Source organism: Aspergillus neoniger (genome assembly GCF_003184625.1).
Source record: "Aspergillus neoniger CBS 115656 unplaced genomic scaffold BO87scaffold_1, whole genome shotgun sequence".
Taxonomy (NCBI): domain Eukaryota; kingdom Fungi; phylum Ascomycota; class Eurotiomycetes; order Eurotiales; family Aspergillaceae; genus Aspergillus; species Aspergillus neoniger.
In genome coordinates this window covers 1,020,740-1,039,292 of record NW_020291129.1, presented here as the reverse complement: position 1 = coordinate 1,039,292, position 18,553 = coordinate 1,020,740, and the positions used below count along the sequence as shown (strand labels likewise).

The window sequence follows — 18,553 nt, the reverse complement described above, 5'->3', positions numbered from 1 at the left end:
CGCCTAAGCTCCGGGATGATTCACATGGAGGCCAAGGGAGAATTTGGGGGAGGCGGGGAGGAGTGGAGGAGAGGAGGAGGAGGAAACGGAGGGAAGAACAGGTTGGGCAATCCGATGGCGACGGGCTGGGGTCACGAGACAAGGCCTTGATCCCCCTGAAATTAATCTCGCCCGATGATCCATCCTAAGCCAGCTCTCGTATTCCTATCAGGCTCTTTTTCTTCTTCCTGCTTTTAGTTCATGGCTTTCTAGATCCATCCTCCTATTCCAACGATTCGTGACAGAGACACATGCCAGAGTTGCCGGGCCGCTCAGTGGATGATACGCGACAATGCGAATGACCCCGGATACGAACAAATTGAATTGGTCTTAGCGCGACTATCAATAGCTCATATGAAAGACTTTTGACGGGGAGGCTAGCATTCCTGCGCTACTTGGTCTCGTCCTAGTTGTGGCCGCCCATTAGCTTTGAGAAGCAGGTGCCATTTCTGCGCAGGGCCAGAACAACCACCATTGTGCAGCACATTTCTATACACTGCAATTTATTCATACTATCATACTTCATAGTGACTAGGACATACATTTTCTTGATAACAGTCATAATTCTAAGACCGTATAACTCGGCCACGAACTTCAGTTGAAATAGCTCTGCTGAGAAGTCGTCCGTCGGGAAACGTTGCCCTCTGCCACTTTGGAATCCGAACTGGCATCCTCGTTCGAATGAGGATTCGTGCCAGAGCCCAACCTTACAGCATGTCTTCGTATGCTCGCATTGCGAGCTCGTGGAAGTACCAGGACTCTAGTGCCCAGCTCTGGCCCATTCTGATAATCTTCGAGATCGAAGATGTCCTGTACTCTCCTACGGTGATCTTTCATGAAGGGCCCAAACCGCCGGAACTTTTGCCGGATCACCGTATCATTGCCTGTAGAAGTATTGGCCCCGTCAACAGCGCCATTGTATAGACGTTGTGGGTCATTCCACGCTTTAGGAACTCCAGGGAACAAAGATGCCAATGCGCCAATAGGATGCATAGACGAAAACCCGGTCTTTGTAGTAGTACTTCCTGAGAGCTGACTGCGGTGACAAATGTCCTGGAGATATTGGTATCGCATCCGAAGTCTCCTATAGATTTCACGCAGCAAGTATATGAGCGTAGCCGCGAGGATTGATGCACCCAGCAAAGCGCATGTCTTGTAGAATATGTCCAGCTCCCTATACTTCTGTTCTTGACAATAGCCATGTACAAGCGCCATATGCTTTCGGGGATAACACATGATGCATTGGTCCTTCTTATTGTCTGGGATGTGATCCGAAATGCATATCGTCCTCCAATCGCTTCCCTCACAAATGGTGTCCTCGCAGGTCGGTCCACCAAGGCTATATAGGTCCCTCTGAACATAGTATTGCCTCACGCCAATGTCAGGAGAGATATCGGATGAGGCATCCGTCCTCTTGCGGCGGCTCTTACCACTCTCCATTTTCGAGATGATATATTTCAGGATCCCATGGTAGCCTTGCGTCAGAGGGTTTGATGGAGGTGCCTCCTTGACTCTACTCGTGTCAGTCTTATTCGTTGGCATCTCTTGACGTGGCCATCTCCTCGTTCTGTGTTCCTGAGAGGCAGCTTTATGTTGAAGGGGAGCCAACGACCGGGCAGAGGCTATCGAATGTTGCAGGTCATCCACACGATTTTCGAGAACGAGCTGCTCTAAGACACTTTCGCAGTGATGCATACCTGTCGATCGGTCTCCAACATTTGTTATCGCCAAGGTGAGCTTGAAAGTCGGTTCAACTGCATTTGGAGGATGTGAACCGCCAACCGTGTTCCTGTTCTCTCTGTCGCCCCTTTTCATGGTCTTCCAAACCCAAGGACACGTCAAGGATACTGCACATCCCGGTCCCTCTGGACCCTTGGTTGGGGATATTGCGACAAACCTCGAAGCACCAAACAAGGAGTCCGAGCATGAAACTTGGTGGTCATCACCTACTGCTCGGTATGGGGTCGGCAGAGGGCCATCTTGGGTAATATTGGAGATAGCTCCCAATACTGCATAGAAAAGTGCAAAAAGGTGCTGCTGACAATACATGAGAAAGGAATAGAATGGGTGATTGATATGCAAGTTTATGCAAGAAATTGCCTGCTAAAATGCTGTGGAAGAAGTTTGAGTCAGTCAATGTGATGAGTCTACTGTATATGGAGCTTCCTGAGAGGTGCTCGTGATGCAGTAAGTCAAGTCACATTCTGGGTATGCCAATTCTATTCAGGAAACCGCAACCCATGCCAGAGAATAAAGATGACTATCATGTCCCACATCGGGGGGAGAGAAGCCTGACAGCTTCACATTGTGTTGGCTTATTCTAGACCATGCATTGATCGCCTACACCTCAGTGGAAGGTCCACCATAGCGTTGGCAAACCACATGGATTTAATGAGAGCGAAATAGACTTCCAGTAATGAGAAATCGAGCAATCTCCTTGACGACTTCAATCAAGTCCAAAGCCTGTCCTAAAGCTCATTGAGAACTAGTTGAAAACTAGTTGAAGGAATGTTAATTTGTTCTCAAAAGTGACATTAATGCGAAGCGTATGTAACTTGGATTCAACATTAATGAACAGCGTCTGCAATGAGAGATAGAGCATACCAACTGTGACTGACCATTTTGGGTAGCTATTAGCCATCACGTGCTCTCGTGACACCGAGACGCGACTCTTGCGCGCGAAGTGAAGACATCAGATCCTCTGACAGTCTTTATTCAGTCCTCCGACTTGGCCACTATTTCTACAATCAGGGCGAAACGTCCATCTTCTACTCTGACTATACTCAGCGATCCCTACTACCATAAATAGCCGATCCCTGCGCCACCCCCGATGCCCCGCACATACGGCAAGAAAAAGCAGACGCGGCTGGCTTTCGCTCCGTTGAGCTCCCCGCCGACGAAGAAAGAGGACTCCGACAACGAAAATGATCGTCGCGCAAACTTGCGCTATGCGCATCCTTCCATGCCAGTCCTCCGGAGAGGTCGCTCTCAACAGGATGGTGAGATTGTATCATAACCACTGCGCGATAATCGATACTGACTTAGTGGGATGCCGATAGCCAAGTCTCCGCCCCAACGTACCCCCGAACCCAAAGCAGAACCAGTTAGCGACAGTGATAGCGATATAGAGATCGTGCGCAGCACGCGCAAAACCCCAAACCGAGGATCACTGAAGCGCAAGAGGACAGACGTATCCAGTTCCGAATCTCCTTCCGCGACCCCGCAGAAACCCGCTGCCGGTTCGGAAAGCGATGCAGATGAGGTTGTTCCTGCATCTCGCCGAAAATTGAGACGTGGTGTGGCCCCCCAGCCTGCTATCACGGCCGATGATAGTGACTCGGAAGAAGAACTGGTCATATCTCCCAGAAAGCGCAGGACGCGCAACGCAAGCCCCGACGTCCCCCAGACGCCGCGTCGCGAGCTGAAACAGGACGAATTGGACATAGAAGAAGATCTTCAGGCGCTGCAGGACTCAGGTAAACTCACATAACCAACATATGAGACCCTTTCCAAGTGCTGGTCACACTGACAGGTCTGGCTACAGTGGTCAAAGATACCCGCACTCGAGGTCGACTTGCCAACTCAGCACGGGCCCAAAGACAACAACATTTGGAAGCTTTACGTCGTCGGAGGGCAGGAAAGACAGCGTCTGATACCGAGGAATCTAAGAGTGATCTTGAGCAGTCGGAAATGGGCGACGGCGGCGGCGACAGCAATGGTGACGGTGACAACGGAAGTGAACAAGAGGACGAATCCGAAACTCATGAAGAGAGCCCTAAACGGAAGCCTCAGTTCCGCACCCGACTAGAAGAAAGCGACGTTGAATCCGCTATCGCAAGCAACGATGATCTAGACCGCTATGAAGACGACTTTGTGCTAGAAGACGATGATGATACTCTAGGGGCTCCCACGGGCCTAGAAGATATCCCCATCGAATTCTCCCGACATGCCTACAAGCAACTCAAGGACTACTTCCAAGACGCAGTAGAGTGGATGGTGCATAATCAACTCAACCCGGCATTCCCTCGCTCCGACCCGGTCTACGAAGTCGCCTTCAGCAAACTCGAAGACGAAGTCAAGGGCCGCACCGGATCACAGCTCGTCTCCTCCGTTTGGAACGCCAAATTCCGGAGAGCTCTATTAGCTAGGCCTCAGATTGAGATCACGACATTCCCAACAATAGAGAACCACCCATGCGATGCTTGCAACCGCTCAGGTCATCCAGCCTCATTCGACATCAAACTATACGGGAAAGCCTATTCATTGAAAACACTCGAACCGCTCACCGACGACGACAGCGACGACGATGACGAGGAAGAGAAAGAAGAGGAACACGAAGACGATGACCACGAAGAAAGAGACCGAGACGGCCACATCCTAGCAGACGAAAACACCCGCTTCTTCCTCGGCCGGTAAGCATCCCATCCCATCCCCCTTCCACTCCACTGAATTCCAGAGATCCCATCCCATACATGCTAACACCATCCTCCCCACCACCACCAGCCACTGCAAAAACAAAGCAACCCTAGCCCACACCCTAACCCACTGGCGCTTCCACCTCAACGAATGGGTAACCGGCTATCTCGAACACCAGGGATATCTATCCGAGACGAGAGTCGTGGAACGCAGCCACTGGAGCACGAAGAAGAAGACCAAGTACGCCGTGAAAGCAGTTGAATCAATGATAACGAATGGCGAAGTCAAGAAACTGTGGCGTGACTTCCATATAAATTTACGAACTGCGAGAGAAACTACGGTATGTTTCTTTTTATCATCATCGTCATCATCATATCATTCAGATTATGCGTCAGCTGAGAGCATTTGCTGACCATGTCATCTATTCTCATAGACGCTTGGGTAGTGAGTAATGCAAGGTTCTTCTGCTTCGCAGTTGATGAGATGCTTTCGATTGCACACATTTGATCCATTTGTGGGTGATTTGTCTGGACGGTGTCATGTACTAGGTCTGATGCGCGCGGTCAGGATCACGACTTTCTTCGAATGCGCGCCTTTACGCAATTCTTCTGTTCATATTCATCTTGTTGTCGTCTCGTTTCGGGGGCTTGTACATTTATCCTTCATACTATGATACCCTATTTCTGTTATTCATCTTCGGTCTTCTCTTAGCGCAGGGACAAAATGTACGCGGCTCATATAGCTTTCTTCCTGAATATATTTCAAGATCATTCACATTTCATTATCTAGAAACATGACTTCCAAAAATGGTGGAAATAGACATAAAACGAAACGAACATTGTAACCAGGGGGAAAATAAACCAGTATAGAAATACACACATCGCCCAAGCCAGAAGTTCTGGAATCAAAGGTTGAGAGAGGAGAAAAGCATCAAGTTAAGAGGCCAGAGATTCCGAACAGTAACAAGTGGGCAAGATTTTCCTTCATGTCCATATGGAAACCATACCATCCCTTTCATATCTTCCTCGCGCCAACTCAATGAGTTGGTTGTTTCGCGATTATTCCATATCCTCGATAGTACACACCTGCTTTTAACCCAATGTAATCCGGATCATGCATCGCTAAATCAAAATTGTCTGACTCGTTTTCTTTTTGTGTTGGAACAGAAAAATCGACTAGATGTGCATGTGACTTCATCGATGAACGTCACCGCCTGAACGTTGACGTTGCGCTCCCGGAAGACCGCCCGAATTCAGTGAGAAACCAAAAGCCTAACGACAACAGGGGCTTTGGACAGGCTCGATATTAGGGTAGTGGCGGTTCGACAGGCCATGGCAAATCAACTATTCCCACCAGTTGCGATCTTCATCTTTGGCGGCGGTATTCATTTACAAAGAGGGTTGAGCGGGCTTCTCTTCACCGGGGGCGCCGGGCGTAAGCATCTGATGTTGGGAAACAATGTAATTAGCTGCTGTTCGGAATCCTCTCAAGACATCGAAAAATTGAACGGGGGATCCAAATGACGTGTGTATCTCCGTTCTTGGCACGTAATAAGAACGGAAAAGAGTTTTCACGTCATCGCCAACTACCTCGGGACAAGGCGACATGGCAATAACAACAATAGTGATAGCCAAGCGACAAAAAGATAGCCCGACAAAAATGAAAATGAGGAAAAGGAATGGGTGTAACGTACCTCGTTGGCGCCCTTGATCATGCCCTGCTCGCGCTCCATCTGGATGTACTGCTCCTCTTCGGCGTAGGCCAGAGCCCACGGGACACCGAGGAGGAAGGCACTGGTGCTGATGATCCACAGCGCCTTACCGCTGAACTGGATGCTGGACTTTGTGAAAGAGGTGACGGAGTTGACGGTGCTGGTGACCGAGCGGCGTGTGGAAGGAGGAATCATGTCTTTCAGGGCGTAGAGACGGTCGTAGAAGGTCTCACCATCGACCTCGAGGTCGGACTCGACGGAGATTTCGGATTCTATACGTATAGCATGTTAGAAAAGAAAGGCCATGTGTTTTGAGCGGCTGCGCCGATGGACGGATGGATAGATGGATCAGATTCGGCGTGGATGGATAATGCTTCCGGATGTTGTTGCGCGGTGGATGAAGGTGAAGGTAACAGTGCAATTGTTCAAGCAAAACAAGCGCCCGGTTGAATTGTGCCTTGAGTTATGGGTTATCAGGATACTAACCGGTGTCAGTGTAGTCGTCTTCCTCTTCGTCGTCCGAGGTCAGAAGGACATTGTGCTTGCTGGGCATGGGCTTCTCCTGGGAGAAGTGCTCATCCTCGACTTCGGTAAGCTTGACCATTGTGACGGTGGTTGTAGAAAAGGGGATTAAAAAGGTGTATTGATAGTGTAATGAGTCGCAGGAAGTACGGGCGAGGGTCGAGGTGATGGAATGAAAGTGTTGAGGACGGACGGAGATTGATGGAGGACGGCGGGTTCGACCTTCCGGATCCAACTTTTTTCCCGGGCGGAAACGAACTCAATACGGTAAGGAGCTTCTACTGCAGCCGATGCATCCACGCGACGCCCCAAATTTATACGTTCAATTGTTCCAGGGAAAAGGGGATGTTCGGGCAATATATATTGTACATGATTGTATATGGCTATCTCTAATTACATGGAGTGAAGAAAATGGAGGTTGTTACATCCCTCTATACCCCGTGAACAGCACAGGTAGTCGCTGCGATGTCGGGGCTTCAACTGCACGGCAAATTACCTCCTTCCCAGCTTCCACCGGGCAATCCGCTCTTGGATCTCCTCCCAGGGGAAAGGACGGAGCCTGTAACCCTCCAACTCGCCTTCCTGCAAAACAACGGTGGGTCTGCCAGTGCCACGGCCCTTGTTCTCGACAAGACCACCAAAGACTTCCCGAGCAACCCGGCGCAGGTCCTCCACAGTCAGAGACTCAATGTGCGCGCACATTTCCTTGACACCAACCTTGCGGCCGTGCACCTGGACCTGACGTCCGAGGTCCTCCAATTCCACCATACGCGACTCTAGGTTCATGAGGAGCGAAGAGCGAAGCTGGTTCTTCGCACGGTTAACCTCCTGCGGCTGCAGGGCTTGGTAGCCCGTGTCGAGAGTGAGAGCCTGGAACTCGCGGCACATGACCTCCAACATCTCGGTGGTCCGTGTCGGGCTGCAAGATGCGGAGATACCGAAGATTCCGCTATCCGTGTAACTGTGGTTGAACGCGATACAGCTTTCGACCCATCCGTGCTGGTTCAGCACGTTGGTGTAGAGACGCGAGTACATTCCCTTACCGGGACCACCGGCAGAGAAGGAACCGCCACCTCCAAGGAGTGTTTGGAGAGTTGCCAGGGCATAGATATCAGGGTTCGAGATCGGAAGGGCCTCGAAGGCAAGGTGGATATGGCTCAGCCGAGGCAGCATGGGGTTTGCAGGGGGAGGAATGGGAGGAAGAGAGAGGAAACCACCGGTGTAGTGGGAAGGACGGTTGAGATCTAACGTCGACGACTGCACCAATGATGGGTCAAGCGGCGACGTGGAGGAACTCTGAGAGCCGGAGTTGGAGAGGTTCTTCAAAAAGGGAAGCTTGGAAAGGAATCCCGACTTGGGGGAGGCTGCGGTGGTAGTTGTGGTGGACGACGGAGTGAACTGGGGAATGGTGGGCACCTGGCCCTCCTCAGCGGCGGACTGCGATTCAGACAAAGTAGTCTCGATGCCCGTGCCCGAGAGAACAGGGCCGTCTGTCTTCTTGTGTGTCTTCATATCACCGAAGTACTGCTCTGTAAGCTTGACGGCCTCAGCGTGCGGCACACCAGCAAAAGCGACAACCATGCGCTCTGGGTTGAAAAAGGTTTCACGGTACTTATCAACCACCGCTTTGTTGATCTCGCCCAGCCTCTCGTGCGGGCAAAGCAGAGGGTTTCCCAATGTGTTGTCCTTGTAGGCCGCGGTATGTACCAGCTCGGGCAAGATGAGCTCAGGCTTGGACCAGATCTCTCCAATCTCATACTCAGCCGTAGCCAACTGCTGAAGAACTTCTTCTTCTGTGATCAGAGGATCCCGAATAGTCTCAGCCAAGAGTCCCAGAGTCGTCGGGACAGCGGAGTTGAAACTAGCGGACTGGTACATTAAGGATTCCCGAGAAGAAGCGCACTGGATATTTCCTCCAAGGCTCTCCAAAACCTCAAGCATTTGATCACTGGTGTGCGACTTGGTCGACTTGAAAGCCAGACGATCCATGATGTGGCTCACACCCCGCAGACTCTCATCTTCATAGCGAGATCCGGCATCGACGTAAACTCCGACACCAGAGAAGGGCCCAGGCAGGGATTCCGTAGCAACGCGGATACCGTTGGGCAAAGTAGTGATCTGATCAAGCTCGGCAGGGTCCTACACAGTGAAAGACAAGGTAGTTAGATTTAATCCCAAGTCCGACCAGAACCATCAAGTCAGATTCCCTGCATTGGAAGAACTTACCTTGGAACCGTTCTCATTGACAGTAGCAAAGCCTCTAGATGCGGAACGAGGCACGCGGGCAAGAGGCTTTGCGGACTCAACGGCCCGTAGTACAGAACGGCGCATATTGACAGATATGAATGGATGAAATGGGCCGAGAGTACTCATTTCAAAATTGCTCCCTTTCCCGGACGGCGTGAAAGCTGCGGCGTTTCCGGAGATGTCGTCGTCACGGCCGGCGCCCGCAAGGATTTGGACTCAGATCGCTTATCTAATCACCACAGGCACGGCGCACGACGTCAGACTTGTCTGTAAATTAGAACAAGCAGGATATGATGTCTCTGGATTGACGATCTGCTTTACAATTGGGATTTTTTGTCTTGTAATTACCCGTTCCGTTCTTTTTGTATTAGGTTCCTACAGAGCCTGAGTCATCGGTAAAACTGAGATTTCCTACTTGCACCTGGTTAGTAATGGGAGATCTAGAATCGCTAATTGAGTAATGCGGACAAAGCACAGAGACACCATGGACCTCGCCACTAGAAGAAGAAATACTTCATTATCTAGTTCTATAGGCCGTGAACAAACAATCTTAAAATGGCATACTGCTTCACTCTAAGCTTTTCCCAGACCATCTATTGAGTGAGACCTTACTACGAAACTATGGGTGCGCCGCAGCCCAAGCGCGGTACCAGTCAAGGCACGAGGCATTGGCCACACTGGCACCAATTTTGATGTTGAGACCGCACAGGATCTGCTTCACAGCGCTTTCAACTTTCTTGCCGTTGGATGTCACCGGAATCTCGGGACAGACATCCACAATTCCCGGGACATGACGAGGGCTGAGCTCCTTGCGAATGGTCGCTTGGATGCGAGTTGCGAGGTCGGGCGGCATGGTTGTTGGAGCGTCACCAGACGATGCCAGCTTCACGAAAAGGACGACTGTTTCATCGGTGTCAATTCCATCCCGCCGACGTCCGATACACAGAGAATCTTCCACTTCATCTGCGAAATGTTTCAGAAGAACATTGTATATCTCTGCGCTACCGAACCGAACACCGGCTGGCTTCAGAACTCCGTCACTGCGACCCAGCATCACTACACCTCCAGTGTGGGGTTCCAGACGCACGAAATCACCGTGGTGCCAGATTGTTGGCCCGAAGACGTCAAAGTAACTCTTGCGGTATTTCTCTGCTCCTGTCGGACCGGGAGGCCAGAACATGACAGGCTGCGCAGGAAATGGCTTCGTACACACCAGATCGCCGGCCTCACCGGAAGTAGAAACGTCATTGCCAGCGTAATCGTAGACTGAAACAGCCATTCCCAAGCAGCGGCACTGGATCTCTCCCTTGTAGACAGGTAGGATGGGACAACTGCCGCAAAATAGCGACAAGATATCGGTCCCGCCGGTGATCGAACCCAACATGAGATCTGCCTTGATAGACGAGTAAACGTACTCGAAAGTAGACGGCGCCAATGGAGAGCCCGTACTAAAAATAGCTTTCAGTGTTTTCAAGCTTACTGGACGGTGAGGATGACTGGTTAGATGTAGGGAAGCCTGCTCTAACATGGAAAGGTATTTGGCAGAAGTTCCGAAGTGCGTGATTTGCAGTTCGTCAATCAGGCGTGGCATTGCCATTTCACCCTTCCCACCTTCCGGGTCGAATGGCCGAAAAGGGGAACCATCATAGAGCACAATGGTAGCGCCACTGGCAAGACCGGAAACAAGCCAATGCCACATCATCCAAGTAGTCGTCGTGAAGTAGAACAAGCGATCTCCGGGACGAAGATCACAGTGAAGCACATGTTCCTTTTTATGTTGCAGCAGCGTTCCCAGTGCACCATGGACAATTGGCTTTGGTGCCCCTGTAGTTCCCGAGGAATACAAGATGTAGACAGGGTGTTCGGGTCCCAGACTTGCAAATTCCAGAGGGGCGGAAGGGTTGCTGGCCGTAGAAAGAAATGATTTGTAGGTAAGAACCTTGCCACGTAGTGGTACCAAGAATTGAGGGTCCAATTTGTAGGACTGGATTGTCTCGAAGATGACGAGAAACTCCAGGTTCGGCAGCCCCGGCACGAGTTCACGCAATTTAGCATCGGTCCCGTGCACCTTCCCGTTGTATAAAGATGCATTGTCGGCGAACAAGATCTTCGGTTCTATTTGCTTGAGACGTTCTAGCACCGCATGTACGCCAGTATCAGGCGAGACGCCTGTCCAGAAGGCGCCAATTGATGCCGTTGCCAGCATCGCCACAACAGTGTTGGTATGATTACCAAGAAACCCTGCCACACGGTCTCCTTCCTGCAGACCCGATTGTTTCAGCGAGTTGGCACATCTGCGTACGCGGTCGCGCAGCTCCTTCCAGGTCACAGATTCCCGATCCGCTTCCGTGGCAGCGATTATCGCAACCGCGTTCTCATCAGGAGACGAAGACGGATACAGGAGGTTCTCAGCAAAGTTAAGCCTACTCCCCTCGAAAAAGTTGGGACGAGGAAAAAGTAGTCCGTCCGTGCTCAGAACCTATAAGGATAATTAGCCATCATATGTCAAAGGAGACAAGCACTAACAGCAGCCTTTGTGTTGCGCTTCGAAAGAGCGTATTAGTATACTCACACTGTCATATAACTTATGGGCCTTGATGGAAGTATATTTCCATACATCCTCCCAGAACTTGGCGGGCTCAGAGACACTCCACTGCCAGAGATCATTGTAAGTGGACATGGACAGGCCATGCTTGGCATTGGCGGATTGGATGAAGTCGTAGATTTGGGTACTGCAAGGACTCGAGTGTCGCCATAGTTCCTTGGGTACCGTATCGTCACTGGACCTAGTCATTGTGAATGATTGTTGACTTGAACCAGTGGATGATGACTGCGAATTTGCTGATCTAACTATAAGTGTACGTAGTAGACGGTGGTACGGAGTGCCAGCAAGGTTGCAGTCAAAGTGACCCGAGGTCCTTCCGTCCTGATAGAGTTCAAACCTTTGTGGCTAGTGGTTCGTCAGTATTCGAGACCCGATTTAATCATACGGCTCTTGTTCAATTGCAGATACCTTCCAAACGTGAACAAGGAAAAGGATTCAAACTGCAACGAGGACTTCCTTTTAGGCTGTTGTGCGTGCTCGGGTTGTGAGCGTCCCGATCTATCTACGGAGTACCCCGGAGCCGACTCAAGGAAGCCGGGGACGGAATCTGCAAGGGGATTTCCGCGGTGGGCAGACAATCGCCTGGGATCAAGTGGGGATACAGTGAGTGAAGATATAACTATAGAATTGAAAGTCCCCAGGCATCTATTAACACGTTTGTCCATCCTATTTGCTGGTAATCATCCAGATATTGTGAGTTGGACTATATCAATCAACCACGACCTCGTCCTGTGACCCGTCTTTCGTTCGGAAACTTGAGCCGTGACCAGGGTCTCGCCTGAGGCAGGAACATGTACGCTGCAACCTGCAGTCTGTGAATGCAAAGCGATTGATGCAAGAGAATAATTAATAAAGTGCTTGGGAGAAACTAACTAGCGGTGAAAATCCAGGCTGTCAGATTATCGGCATAAATGGCAGTTTCAAGGTGCTCCTGGTGACTATCACCTTGCGTTGCCCCTTTCTGGGATAATAGAAAGTCAAAACACTCGATAGAATCCAGGCGTGCAACGAATGAAAACAAATCGAGGAACTTGCAGAAGGGTCCAGGGGCGGCGGGTATGATTACCGTCAGAATACCAGTGGCTCAGGTACTGGGAGGGTGCACGGATAGTGAAGAACCAGCAAACAATACCGCCCTGTGACAGTGTCCGATGGGTCGGAGGCTCCACTTCCCACCCGTAACCCCATCGTCATTTGCAAATCTCGCCAGCGAAAATTGCGCTTTTTTCACCCCAACCAAACCCTACACAGTATTGCTTTCACTTTACAGTACGCAAGCCTGAGCTCCGCTTCGATTCTTAGCCTCGTACCTTGTTTGGTGCCATTATTCATTACTATTTTCTTTGAGGCTGTTTTTTTCTCTTATTCGCGTCACAAAATTCCATTATTCATCTCACTCCAATCTGTCTTCTTCCCGTTATTCGACCTTCGGCGCTCTTCGTCTTCCCTTTCCGACCTTCTTTCCCAGCACCGACCCTTTTCCTCCTTTGCCAACCTTCAACCCTACAAAAGGTCCTGCTTCTTTAACGGTTAATCTGGTCGTTTAATTCCCTTTGGCTTAGGGGTCCCGACAGATCCCGTCGTCGAAGGGTTCCGTGCCCTCTGCTACTGTTCCTCCACGTGCGAAGGTACGTGACCGATTAGCCCCGGAGTCTCCGGAGTCTCTCGACAAGACTCTTCCCTTTTCTCTCCCCCCTTAGACCCCTCTTCTCTTCGCTTCTTGTCATCTGAGTGCCTGTCTCTGCCTGCGACCACAATCCTTCGGTCGCTAAGCTATTTTATTGTCGCTCTCCCCGCCTGGTGAAATGGTGACTGACATTCGACTCCGCCGTGTGTAGGTGACACCGAATCATTGTCATTCCCTTTTGCGCTGGAGTAAAGGAGGCCAGATCAAAGGAAAACGCTGCCTAGAAGCAAAAGTTCGCTGGTTACCTTTTAGGTAGTGCTTGCCGTATTTAATTGCTCAAGAGCCGCGGCGGAATTTCCTTCATTTCCTCGGTGCTGCACAACTTTGCTCGTTCGTGTCTAGCTGTTTCCTTGCGATGCCTCGTCGCGCTGCTAGTTCTTTCGTCAACGACCCCTCCAACGCTCCCTCTTCTTCTCCTGCCTCCGCAAAGGGTGGTATCGCCATCAAGGCGTCCGCCGTTAAACCTAACCGCCTAAGTCAGCTATTTTCGACCTCCCCTAAGTCCAAGGCCGAATCTCAGACTGCGCAGGCCGCTGTCCAATCGGCCAGTGGAATCCTGAACTCTAGCACTGCCACCCCACCCATCAGTTCAGCCTCTCTGTCGCTGCCTACAATCTCTCTCTCCACTGCCACAGCGGATAATCCGAACATGGACGAACCACCGACCACTCTCTTTCAGCCGCCTTCGCCCGAAGAGGCTCGTCGCCTGGCTAAGCAACATGCTCAGTTCGGCCCCATCGGCCACCATAGCCACCGGTACACCAGTCAGCATCCCGGTGGTACATTTCCCGAGCCTGTGATGGACGAACCCCCGTATTATTACCTCCTCACCACCTATATCAGTTATCTTATCCTAATCGCTTTCGGTCATGTGCGAGACTTCTTTGGAAAGCGCTTCCGCGAAGAGAACTATCGGCATCTTAAGCCCCAGAATGGATATGGCGCCCTGAACAGTGACTTCGACAACTTCTACGTGCGCCGTCTCAAATTGCGAATCAACGATTGCTTCGAACGTCCCGTCACTGGGGTTCCTGGTCGCTATATCACGCTAATCGACCGGGCCACGGATGACCACAACAAGCACTTCTACTTCACTGGAACGACCACTGACACCTTGAACCTGAGTTCATACAACTACCTTGGATTTGCTCAATCCGAGGGTCCATGTGCGGACATTGCCGAGGATTCGATCCGCAAGTATGGTATCGTTTCCCCCAGTACTCGCGCTGAGGTTGGATCGCAGGATCTTCATGTGGAGGTAGAGGAGTTGGTCGCCAAGTTCGTTGGCAAAGAGGCTTCTATGGTTTTCTCCATGGGATTTGGTACCAACGCGAACATCTTCCCCGCTCTCGTCAACAAGGGCTGTCTTATCATTTCCGACGAGCTCAATCATGCCTCGATTCGGTTTGGTGCACGTCTTTCTGGTGCTTCCATTGCTATGTTCAAGCACAATGACATGCGGGATCTGGAGTGTAAACTGCGCGAAGCTATCAGCCAAGGTCAACCCCGTACCCACCGGCCTTGGAAGAAGATCCTGGTTGTCGTTGAAGGGCTCTATTCCATGGAAGGTTCAATGTGCAACCTCCCTGGACTGGTCATGCTGAAGAGGCGCTACAAGTTCCACCTGTTCGTTGATGAGGCCCATTCCATTGGTGCCATTGGTCCTAAAGGTCGTGGTGTTTGTGACTACTTTGGAATTGACACCAGCGAAGTTGATATTCTCATGGGAACCCTCACAAAGTCCTTCGGTGCCAACGGTGGATATATCGCTGCGGACAAGGCGATGATTGATGTGCTTAGAGCGACCAACTCTGGTGTTTTCTATGGCGAGGCTCCTGCTCCGGCAGTTTTGGCGCAAATCATGTCGGCGTTGCGGATCATCAACGGCGAACTCATCCCCGGTCAGGGTGAAGAGCGACTGCAGCGTTTGGCCTTCAACTCACGGTATCTCCGCCTGGGCTTGAAGCGTCTTGGCTTTATAGTGTACGGCCACGATGATTCGCCGATCATCCCTGTTCTCCTTTTCAACCCTGCCAAAATGCCCGCCTTTTCCCACGAAATGCTAAAGCGGAAAATCTCGGTCGTCGTCGTGGGTTATCCTGCTACGCCGCTGGTTTCTTCTCGTGCCCGTTTTTGCGTCTCTGCTGCCCACACCAAGGAGGATCTTGACCGCATCCTAACAGCTTGCGACGAAATCGGCAATGTCCTGCAGCTCAAGTTTTCGACAGGTATCGCGGGAGGTGCCCTGCCGGAGGATGCGATGCCCCCTCCGGAGAAGGAACAAGAGTTGCGTCGCAAACGCAACTCCAAGATCATTCCTCCTAGATGGCAGATTGAGGATGTGATCAGACGAGGCGTTCAAGATGTCAAGTCGCCACTTTACTAGTTGGCCGTTTACTGGTCTCTGATCAACCTGCCTTCTGCACCACCGAACCATGTCGATGCTTCTTGACGATGTGGTCGCATATATGTTCGGAAGGTGCCCACCACATGAACCAGATCGATCCGATACTGGTCACGCCGCGTCGCTGGTCGATTCGAGGCTATCCCATCCACATCCCGTGTATCACTAGACAACCTTGCGGTTGTCATGCTTATGTTTGACTTTGGCTCCTACACGCACTACAGAATGGAAATTCAAAGAAGACCATGAATCCCCAAAGCACGGCGAATGCGCCGTAGCATCCCTTACCCAATTGCACATTGCTTATCACTTCTCTCAAGCCCACGAGTCATGTCATCCCGCTGTTTCAACTGAACAAACGACCATGACTCGCGTGCCAACTGTTTTCTTTTCTTTCCTTTCTCTTCTTCAATTCACATGCTTCCTATCCCACACACCCCCCATTCTGTTCTTCCCCTCCCCCTTTGTCCCTTCTTTCATTATTAACCTATAGATATTACTGCTGATTCGGTCCCCCTCACCAAGTGCTGGAGGGCTGGGACCAGAGTGAGCCACTTGCGACTTATTGTTCAAATTAACATGGGGCCATGCAAACTGTACCTACATAATGAGATTGATGAGAGAGAAGAGAAGTCGAAGAGAATAGGAAGAAAAAGGGGGTGGTAATGCAATGGACTGAACACACACACATCACACACAACTGGGCCCGGCGATTCGCGGTTGGGGCACCCACATTAGCGATTATAATTAGATGACTGTTAATATTCTTTTCATGAAAATTTTGATATTTACCATTTGATCTTTGATGCATTTACTCATAATCTTTTTCTTTAGTAGCGGTAGTAGTACTTATGTAGATGAAGAGATATAGTGTCAACTGCTCGATTCGATTATGGTCTATGCTGGTAGTGAACAAAGACAATTGATCTATCTATCGATGATGAAATCTAACGACAGTAGCAGTATGTATATGTATGCCAACGCATGCTCTACTACATCTTCAATTCGGAGCATAATAAAGCAAAGCAAAGTTCATATATGCCGTTGCTGTATGTATGCATCTAGTATGTATTGATGGATGAAAAAGAATGCCATGTATAATCCAGGTGAGAATCCAAAACCCGTCCCCGAAACAAAGAATAACCAAAAGCGCCGCCCAAAGAGACCATCCTGTAAGCAAATGCTATGTATGCTCGGCTAAGAATCAAGTCTTCGTCTTGGTGAAGAATATCTGAAATGAAGAACTCCAGTTCAACCGCCGCAGGTGATCGCTAACGCCAAATAAGCAGCCAATAGGAAGATATGAAAGAAAAACAAAGTCTATTCCCGGTGTATGGGGATAGGAAGCCATAAAGTCGTAAAGATAAATCATGTTCGCCTGTTGGATGCGGGTGCCTGACCTGAGTGGTGTCGGGTACCGGTATGCAGAAACCAAAAAAATAGCGACAAGTAGGGTGTAGTAATACAGAATGAAATCATAATCAAACTGTACCGTATCTCCCCCGCTCATTCTGCAGGAGAGATTGGTTCTCTTCTGAAGAGACAGGAGCATCAGAACGAAGTCGTCGCGCAGGTGACACTGAAGGGATCCAGCCCCTCATCCAACCCCGAACGCGGGTCCAACGACTACGTCCGTCTTTGGGGTCTTCAACTTGCATGATAGACTCGTCATCCCGGGTTCCGTACATGAGGAACTGCACGCCCATGAGACCGTCAAAGGCTAGCACACCGAAGGCGCCGAGAAAGAAGGGAGTAGCGCGGGTGACCCATTCGAGGCGGTCGTTGCCATCTGCGTCGGCCCAGCCACCACCACCATAGGCAGGGAGGTCATACCAGGCGTTGGGATTGGTAAGAAGGGAGGCGGAGTAGAAGAGATTCCCGCAAAAGGCGGCCATGAAAAGCAATGGGGAAAGGCCTGATGTGCTCTTCCGGCAGTAGTTCTTGTATAGTTGGGGCGGCCGCGAGCCAAGGTAGAGGAATGTCGACATCCAGGAGATGATGCGGCCGAGGATCTCGAGAGTCTTCTGTGAGGATTCGGAAGTTGTTTGCTGCTCTGTCGGGGCAGCGTTGGCCACAACGGCGCAGAGCATTGATGCAAACAGCAGAGTTCGTGGGGACCCCATTGGGAGGCTGGGGCCACTGCTGGATCGGGTGATTGAGCGCTTAGAGGAGCTCAACTTCTCATTGGAGTAAGATGGAGACTGCCCGTTGGAAGTTGGCGCGGCAGGTTCCTTCATATCTTTCACATCCTTGGGGTTCGACGGCAAGGGAGACCCGGTAGAACGAGGGGCATGATCGGAAGAGCCGTTGTCGGAGAACGAGACGCCCTCCAAGACACTACCTGGGGGCTGACCATATTCCGAATGAGAGAGGGCACCGTAGCCATCATACTGTCCTTTGTAGTGTGTGTACCAGAAGTATTGGAAGACCAGAGTCACGTCAACGCAGACATAGTAAGCAGCCACAATGACCTGCCAGCCAGCCTGCCGGGTGAGCAGGGCACCCAGAAGATTACTAGTATCACCCAGACACCATTCCACGAGAAAGAACAGCGACAAGCCAGCCGTCGACTGAATCTGATAATTCTTGTATATTTGTGGGAGCTGAGCGAAGAGCCAGGACACGATGCTGAGGGTTCCGAGAACGGAGGAGACGAAGGCTAACGGTGTGGGGAGGCAGATGTGGAGGTAGGAGGACACGGCCGCGAGGAAGGGAGTTGTCGGTTCACAGTGTTGCGGGAGCACTGCATGAATCTGTTGTAAGAGAGGAGGAGGCATGGCTATTGCTTGTGTCGGGAGTCTAATATCTGTGTGTGACCTGGAGAGACAGCAGAGGTATCTTGGTTGTTGGAAGTATAGGACGTGTCTCTGTAGCGGTATGAAGAAGGAACGCTAGATAAGGGCGATAAGACGAACAAAGCGA

General features: G+C 50.8%; 7 protein-coding genes across 7 annotated transcripts; 2 read left to right on the top strand and 5 right to left on the bottom strand.

Moving 5' to 3' along the window:
• Positions 1 to 633: 633 nt before the first annotated feature.
• BO87DRAFT_432468 (uncharacterized protein) lies at positions 634 to 2,095 on the bottom strand (the record flags this gene model as incomplete). The annotated part of the gene is made up of 1 exon (XM_025627624.1): positions 634 to 2,095. Exon 1 carries the CDS (start codon positions 2,086 to 2,088, stop codon positions 634 to 636), a length of 1,455 nt encoding a protein of 484 aa, XP_025485300.1. The 5' UTR covers positions 2,089 to 2,095.
• Positions 2,096 to 2,772: 677 nt separating this feature from the next.
• BO87DRAFT_371965 (uncharacterized protein) lies at positions 2,773 to 5,176 on the top strand. The gene is made up of 5 exons (XM_025622170.1): positions 2,773 to 3,038; positions 3,099 to 3,515; positions 3,584 to 4,451; positions 4,543 to 4,795; positions 4,889 to 5,176. Exons 1-5 carry the CDS (start codon positions 2,870 to 2,872, stop codon positions 4,898 to 4,900), a joined length of 1,719 nt encoding a protein of 572 aa, XP_025485299.1. The 5' UTR covers positions 2,773 to 2,869; the 3' UTR covers positions 4,901 to 5,176.
• A 667-nt stretch (positions 5,177 to 5,843) lies between these two features.
• Positions 5,844 to 6,770, bottom strand: BO87DRAFT_381846 (mitochondrial import receptor subunit TOM22; the record flags this gene model as incomplete). Its single annotated transcript, XM_025624574.1, has 3 exons — positions 5,844 to 5,897; positions 6,149 to 6,438; positions 6,653 to 6,770. 3 exons carry the CDS (start codon positions 6,768 to 6,770, stop codon positions 5,844 to 5,846), a joined length of 462 nt encoding a protein of 153 aa, XP_025485298.1.
• A 262-nt stretch (positions 6,771 to 7,032) lies between these two features.
• Positions 7,033 to 9,097, bottom strand: BO87DRAFT_371962 (mitochondrial-processing protease subunit alpha). The gene is made up of 2 exons (XM_025622169.1): positions 8,915 to 9,097; positions 7,033 to 8,827 (listed from the first exon to the last, which is right to left on the bottom strand). Exons 1-2 carry the CDS (start codon positions 9,017 to 9,019, stop codon positions 7,181 to 7,183), a joined length of 1,752 nt encoding a protein of 583 aa, XP_025485297.1. The 5' UTR covers positions 9,020 to 9,097; the 3' UTR covers positions 7,033 to 7,180.
• A 336-nt stretch (positions 9,098 to 9,433) lies between these two features.
• On the bottom strand, positions 9,434 to 12,130 carry BO87DRAFT_371961 (acetoacetate--CoA ligase family protein). The gene is made up of 2 exons (XM_025622168.1): positions 11,508 to 12,130; positions 9,434 to 11,414 (listed from the first exon to the last, which is right to left on the bottom strand). Exons 1-2 carry the CDS (start codon positions 11,727 to 11,729, stop codon positions 9,555 to 9,557), a joined length of 2,082 nt encoding a protein of 693 aa, XP_025485296.1. The 5' UTR covers positions 11,730 to 12,130; the 3' UTR covers positions 9,434 to 9,554.
• A 1,452-nt stretch (positions 12,131 to 13,582) lies between these two features.
• Positions 13,583 to 15,613, top strand: lcb2 (putative serine palmitoyltransferase 2; the record flags this gene model as incomplete). The annotated part of the gene is made up of 1 exon (XM_025618972.1): positions 13,583 to 15,613. One exon carries the CDS (start codon positions 13,583 to 13,585, stop codon positions 15,611 to 15,613), a length of 2,031 nt encoding a protein of 676 aa, XP_025485295.1.
• Positions 15,614 to 16,909: 1,296 nt separating this feature from the next.
• BO87DRAFT_7153 (PQ-loop repeat-containing protein) lies at positions 16,910 to 18,519 on the bottom strand. The gene has a single exon (XM_025629506.1). The coding sequence runs from the start codon at positions 18,406 to 18,408 to the stop codon at positions 17,113 to 17,115; it is 1,296 nt and encodes a 431-aa protein (XP_025485294.1). The 5' UTR covers positions 18,409 to 18,519; the 3' UTR covers positions 16,910 to 17,112.
• Between the last annotated feature and the right edge of the window lie 34 nt (positions 18,520 to 18,553).